This window comes from Pempheris klunzingeri, unplaced genomic scaffold, assembly GCF_042242105.1.
Source record: "Pempheris klunzingeri isolate RE-2024b unplaced genomic scaffold, fPemKlu1.hap1 Scaffold_787, whole genome shotgun sequence".
NCBI classification, from domain to species: Eukaryota; Metazoa; Chordata; class Actinopteri; order Acropomatiformes; family Pempheridae; genus Pempheris; species Pempheris klunzingeri.
In genome coordinates this window covers 15,083-22,885 of record NW_027255262.1, presented here as the reverse complement: position 1 = coordinate 22,885, position 7,803 = coordinate 15,083, and the positions used below count along the sequence as shown (strand labels likewise).

The window sequence follows — 7,803 nt, the reverse complement described above, 5'->3', positions numbered from 1 at the left end:
TAAGCTGAGAGATATTAAATACATCTATCCACTCCGCTTAATACGTTTCAAATAGACACCATACTAATACCATCGGATCTTGCTGGTGTAGGCTCAAGTCAAGAATATTAAAGATTAAAGATTAAAACAAGGGTTTCTAGGCAATATTTGGAAGAATATTTTCACAAAAGGCGGTATCGTTCTTAAATAGTAGGGAAAAATGTACTTATTAAATAGTGTATTAATAGGTGTGGGAAAATACTTTCTTGTTAGTTATATTTTTTTATTCTAACTAATCAATTTTATTAACAGATATTATAAAATAGCAGTTATATAATAATAATGGTAGTTTTCTTCGGCTCATTTTAAATTAAGACGTGTTAACAAAAGTTCATATGCATTTGTGAAGAAATGGTATTTTATAATTTTCAGTAAATGTTTTATCTTGGATGAACTATATATGTATTAAAAATAAACGATAAGCTTATAAAAGTTAAAATTATAATATAATTTGTTAAAATTATAATATTAATTTGTTAAAATTATAATATAATTTGTTAAAATTATAATATAATTTGTTAAAATTATAATATAATTTAAATATTTCACGACAGTAAAATGCGTTATTTCAAATAATTCCATAATATTGTATATGTTAAACATGAATGATGCAAACCCATAAATTATTAAGTATATTTCAAATATTAAGTATATTTCAAATATTAAGATCACGTCACATATTAAGATCACGTCACATATTATTCTATGTATGAATACAACGTGGTTCCGAATAAAGATATATATGAAACAGCAAGGAAAACTAATTAAATATTCCGTATCGAACAAAGTTGTCGGTTTCCTAATTTTGAAAGTAATTTCACATATTTTAGAACTTCTATATTGAAAAGGACTATTAAAAATAGTTAAAAATAGTATTAGTCAAGGTTTTTTCTACTCGTATACAAAAATAATCTGTTATATAACAGCTGTGTGCGACTAATAAAATATTAAACTAAATCAATATATTTAATGCAGAAGTTTATAGCTTTAAATGTAATTAATATATTTCTACACAACTCAGACTAAAATAATTCAATAAGTCCAGTTCGCATGCGCATTTAATAATTTTATCTATCCACATTATTCACTTAATGTATTTGATATATAATAGAGCATTACTTCTAAATTTACTTAAAAAGTGATATAGCGGACAAAAGTAAAATGAAATGAAATACTCCCAGAATGCTTGTTTAAAGTGATTAGACAAGTAAACGATTTATCACGAAACAAGATTAAATAAAAATTCAGATGTATTTAAGATGCATTAAATTTAAAGCAGTTCACATCTTTTATTAACGAAAAAATTTATCGTGATAAAATCAGAATAAGATATAAATCGAAAGTGGTGTACTTTTTGGAGTCACGAAATTTACCATTAACTTAGTTGTTGTATATCAAAACAGTACTTATATCATAAATTTCACTCGGCTTTATTTTTAATTTGATTATAATAATAAAATTAACTGAAATATACTCTGAATGACTAAAAAAAGGTTCACAATAAAGCGCCAATCTCATTAATAAACTAATGGGATTAAAAATCGTACGATGAGCATTACGATTTTAGCCGACTTAAGGAGTATAACTAAATCCGAAAAACTGTTTTTCACATTTTAAAAAGCCAGAATATGCTGTTGTAAATGAAGATTATATACCTTCATTTTTTTAAATGAATACATTTAAAGCATGTCGATTATGTGTATACTTAAATTAACAAATATCTTAAATCTGAAAATATTACTAAATTCTATAACATAGACTCTTACTTATTTTAATTAACATAAATATTTTATAATAGTTAAATTCGTAAAATTATTAATAATCATCAACAATTATAAAATACATTTTTTTAGGGCATAGGTTGGATCCTGCTTCATCCTTTTTAATTTTCCATTTTGCTTCAACCCTTAGGTTATTACACAATAAGAAATAAAAAATTTATATAATAAAAAAGAAATAAATTGTAATATAATAGCAGAAAAAAAGCAAAAATCAGATAACAATATCCATTAAAACAATAATTACCAAATAGGGTACATGGTAATAGGATTGTTCATGAAATATCCATATATACTAATGTTTATTTTGATTGCTGTTAACATCTGTACCATTATGAGAAGCAGAAGTAGCAGCAGTAGTTGGATTAACTTGTTGATTATGAGCAATAGGTTGTTGCATATTGCATAGGGATACGATCCATAAGCAGCGGCAGTTGCGTTAGCATTATACATTGAATAATATTGCGCAGCATATGCACTATATTGCTGTTGTAGGTGTGGATTTGATGCTAAAGCAGAACTATAATAGTTGTAATATGATTGAACTGGAGGTGCAGCTGTGGTATTTGTGTTAGGTTGCATGTTGTAAGCATTTTGCATATTAGATCCAATATAGGATGGATTAGATTGATGGATATTAGAGGAGATATTTGAAAGTGTAGAACCCATGGAGGTTGGCAATGTAGGATTTTCACGAGACCACCAAACTTTCATTACACATCCATCAACAGGTTGTCCATTACATTTGACAATAGAAGTTGCAGCTGCTTCATGAGAGTCCATTCTGAAATAATTATTAAAATTTTAATACACAAAAAACATTAGTACTTGACAAATGCAAAATGTTTATCAGGAAATATTTTAGTTTCAATAACAGCACCATAAGGTTCAAAAAATGAAATAAGAAATTGTTCTGTAACAAAAAATGAATCATTAATAATAATCACAAAATCATAATTAACAATCACAAAATATAAATAATAATTAACAATCACAAAAATTTTAATTAATAATCATAAAATTTTAATAATAATCATAAAATTTTAATAATAAATAATCATAAAATTTTAATAATAATAATCATAAAATTTTAATTAATAATAAATAATAATTAACCTGTCATTCCTTCAGGAAGATTACCAGCATAAAGTGTTGTATTCGATGAACTAGATTGTTGATATACATCATTATAATTTAGTTGTGGTACAGAAGCAGCTATTTATATATACAGAAATGATAACTATGTCAAACTGAATCTTACTTGCTTTAGATCTTGTTGCCCAACTTACTTTAACAGTTTTTGAACTAATAGTACCACCATGCATTTTTTGTATAGCATCTTCAGCTTCCTACATAAACTTAAATATACACAAATGATATATACTAACTTACATATTGATGTCGATATACTATAAATCCAAATCCCTTACTAAGACCAGTTTCTGGATCTCGTACTACTCTTGAACTTCTATACAATTTATTTATGATTCTGCAAATCAAATCAAAAAGCTTATATTACAACACATCACCAAATGGTCTAAATGCTTGCGCAAGCATATTGTCATCACATTCGTGTGGTAGATCACCAATGTAAATAGAATGTGTGGCTATTAAATTAATATTATTTAATAAAAAATGTATGTATATATTTATAGCTATATACTCCCTGTTATTTGTGGTAGTTTTGCTTGATTTGCATTTCCAGATGCCCAATTAACTTTTAATTTCTAAATATTAAAGTTATTATCTATATTATATATGCACATATTAATTATACCTTCCCCATTACATCTCTACCATTTAATATTGATAAAGCTGAAGTCGCAACATTTACATCTGTAAATGTCATAAAACAATATAAATCATTGCTATTATTCTATATAGAAAATTATTCATTGAACACATAGAAATTATATAAATACCACATCAGGAAATATCTTACATTGGATAACATGTCCAGGAAAAAACTGATGTAATATTGTTAACAATACAGATTCATCTACAGATCTATGTATATTTCCGATATATCTATATTATTTTATAAAAAATATATTTTCCAATTATAAAAATATATATTAAGCTATACAAAGTACAACCAGGTTGTCCCATATCTGATGTTAATGAGCCAGAATATATAGGTCCACCGTACGCCATACCTGAGTTTTCGTTAATTATCGTAAGACCACTCGTATGTACGAACTTTATCATTGTTATAATTCATTTGATGAAATATGATATTAAGCTATTTATATTCGTACAATTTATGAATTTATCTAAATAATTGATTTAATTATACTACTCTGTAAATGAATTTTCTTATTTTATTAAAGAATAAGCATAACTAATAATAATTATAATAGTTTTAGCAGCGTACGCAAGATAGCACCTATTTAAGATATATTTTTATTCAAATTACTGTAATGACTTCATATTTTGGTGATGATTTTGGTTTTTTCTAATTTTGAATCAATGAATACAAGTTTTAATGGATATGAATTAAATGATTATGAGGATATGAAAACATTAGAAAGATTACAATACATATATTGTATGAGTAAGTTAAAATAATGCAATTTATAAGGGGATTAATAAAATTTAAAAAATATAGGAATTTAAAAAATGTAGAAATTTAAAAAATATAGAAATTTGTTTTATTTTATAAAATAAAATAAATGAGTCAATATATATAATTCTTATAAATATATTATTTAAATAAATTACGTTAATATATTATTGTTTAGATATCATGATATAAAAAAATGTTATGTTTGTTTGAAAAAATTAATAATATTAATATCTTCTTATTTATCATAATATCTTATTAAAAAATTTATTAACAATCAAGGTTACTTTAGTTTCTTATCATAAACTTAACGCTATATTTTACCACATTATTCACGAGATTTTGGAATATTTAATTTTTATTAATATGTATTCTTTATATTAGTAATGAATTAATATTTATAGTTATGTAAACTTTAGAGTATATAGAGGCTGACATATAATCTCTATTCATTTTGCTATTATAGCTATATGTTATAAACTTCATTTTACCGAAGATTTTTTGATTATAATATTTATGTTATGAGGGGATTTTAAAGCAATTTATTATCAGTTTATTACTAAAAAATGCTTTAATTTTTGTTATGTGTAAATTATGATTATTTTTTTGAGAATAAAAATGCATTGAATGACATTATATAAAGATAGGGCCTACGTTAGTATGGGTGTAATTTTTTATATTTCCACGTGTAATTCTGATAATTGACTGAATAGATCATTGAATGATCTATTCGTTCTTAATCATAAATGCAACAGTTTTAATTGGAGAATTCTATAAGAAACTTATACATGAATAAATGAAGGAAAAAAATAGAGTGGAGAATCATATTTCATTGTTTTAGTAAAAAATAAAATTGCTGATATTATCGTGACCATTATTATCATCATAATCATCATAACTATCATCATAATCATCACTATCATAACTATCATTATCATCATCACTATCATCATAATCATCATTATCATCATAACCATCATTATCATCATAATGATGATAATGATTTTATCTGTCTGTCTGTAGTTATTCATTTATATGTATATATAAATTGTTACGATATTTTGACACAGTTAAAGCTACAAATCTGAGTTATATTTTTAACTTATCATTTGATATAATCGCAAAAAATTTATATGAAAAATTTTTTAGCGTTACTTGAACCAATATAATGAGCTTTTAGAAGTACTATTTACTTTTTATATATTTATTTTTTATTATAAACATTGGTAGCATAACATAGCACTACTACAGTCCGAAACAAAAAAGGAGGCGAAATTTACTCAATTTTAAGATTTTTTTTAAAAATGTGAGTCTTTTAGTAAACTAGGCGAAAAGTGTATAAAAAATCATAATTATAAATTTTTAACGCTAAAAAATTTTATTTTTTTAAAAAAAATCTATAGTTTTCATGTTTTTTTGCAGTTAATTCATAATATCGGGTTTAAACTTGTATAGGTTAATGATATATTCAAGAATTTTCCCCATGAATATATTCAGAAGCATTGTTAATTGACATTCCGTATCATTAATGATATTCTTATCATAAATGTGTTTCGCTGCTATATTTTTATCATTGCTATCTTTTTCATCAGTGCTATCTTTTTCATCTGTGCTATATTTTTATCATTGCTATCTTTTAATCATTGCTATCTTTTTCATCTGTGCTATCTTTTTCATCTGTGCTATGATCATTATAGAAACTTTATGAAATTTTGTAAAAATATCTGATCAAGGAGAAATTCTTCTTTGTCCTGCTGTTTTCTTTTATTTTCAACATGAATTTAAGGTGCTTTTTAAAAGTCATATATTTCATCCCATGCCATTTTTGAACATATTGCACCTAATGTTATAATTTAATTTTATACCTTCATAAATTTGAGCTACAGGATTTTTAATCGTAGATTATTGCTCTCGTCATCCAATTATTAAAATGATTTTTAAACACCTTTATTATCCCCTGATCACATGGCTGTATTAATGAAGTCGTGTTTTGTTAAAGATTATGTCAATGTTTTATCATATTTAAGTAGCTCGATAAGTTTCGTTGTTCATTTGCAGTGTTATTATTTACATAATACTTTATTAAAACAAAATAGCCAAATTTAAAAAGTGCTTTTTGCTATCTAAGCTCTGAACGTAGCCTTATATTCACTTTTTTCAATATTGTTGGTGATTTTAATCGTACTGCTATTTTCTCATTAATCAAATATTATTATTAATCTATTATTATTTAATTAAAATTCTATTGTTATTAATCTATTATTGTTATTCTATTTTATTGTTGTAATATTAATATTATTATTCTAATGTTATTTAATTAAAATTCTATTGTTATTATTATTATTTAATTATTATTATTAATCTATTATTGTTATTCTATTTTATTGTTGTAATATTAATCTATTATTATTCTATTGTTATTTAATTATTAATATTATTCTATTATTATTATTCTAATATTATTCTATTGTTATTAATCTAATCTATTATTAGAAGCTTATATTTTCCCCCATAAATATAGCGTAGATGTGACAGAAGTTCTTTTTTTATTTAAATTTTTGCTAAATGATTCATTTTTTTTGACAACGTTATAAAAATTTAAGTTTCTTTTATAATCATAAAGACTTATATTTTAATTATAACTTTTAAGAAATTAAATATCTTTAAAAAGTTTTCTGTGCCTTCCTTATTATCCAGATCTGCCGTCAAAGTAATAAGTCAGAGCTGGTGTGTAGATAAATTAGAATGAATAACTCCGCTGCAGTGCCTACAGCTTATAATGAAGCAGGTCTAACCAACTTGAACTTCTCAGCCCAACAAGCTTCGCCAGTAGTTTGATCTCGTAATATAAAAATGATAAAGTACACTTTAAAATTTAATATAAAATTGTATGTTAAATCAATATGATTTAAGTTTTGAAGCAATAAAATCTTATCTATTTGCGATTTTACTTCGAATTAGCTTCAAAAGTTTCCCCATTTTATTGATTCGTACACTTTTGGATCTGAGAGAGCTAAAAATCTCGCCTTTATTTAATCATTATCACGTTGTCTTATTTGATTTTGAGCCACCATAATATAGCATTTCATAAATATTTTCACTTTCATAAATATTTTCACTTTCATTTTCAGTCAGTACAGTTACTCGAATGATGCGATTTTTCCTACAAATAAATGCATACAAATTAGAATATGTAAAGATATTTATATTCTAATTTAGTTTTATAAATAAATGTAAAAATTGAGAACTTTTTTTAGAGGTGCTAAAGAGTAGATAAATAAAAATAACTACTTTAAATCTGCAAATTTTTTTTATACAATTTTCATTTGCGCATAGTAGATTATTCTGTGCTTTGGAAGAAGAAATTTTTTTTAATGTTTATATACCTCTTCATTTGTTATTTTTTAATCGCTATTTTATTGA

At 24.2% G+C, this 7,803-nt stretch overlaps 1 protein-coding gene across 1 annotated transcript; it reads right to left on the bottom strand.

Moving 5' to 3' along the window:
- Window positions 1-2,147: 2,147 nt before the first annotated feature.
- Window positions 2,148-3,971, bottom strand: LOC139225519 (nucleolysin TIAR-like; the record flags this gene model as incomplete). The annotated part of the gene is made up of 10 exons (XM_070856322.1): window positions 3,904-3,971; window positions 3,740-3,845; window positions 3,595-3,693; window positions 3,481-3,544; window positions 3,337-3,424; window positions 3,210-3,285; window positions 3,079-3,166; window positions 2,934-3,032; window positions 2,646-2,730; window positions 2,148-2,601 (listed from the first exon to the last, which is right to left on the bottom strand). Coding segments are annotated over exons 1-10 (1,227 nt in total), but the record flags the coding sequence as incomplete, so codon positions are not given.
- Between the last annotated feature and the right edge of the window lie 3,832 nt (window positions 3,972-7,803).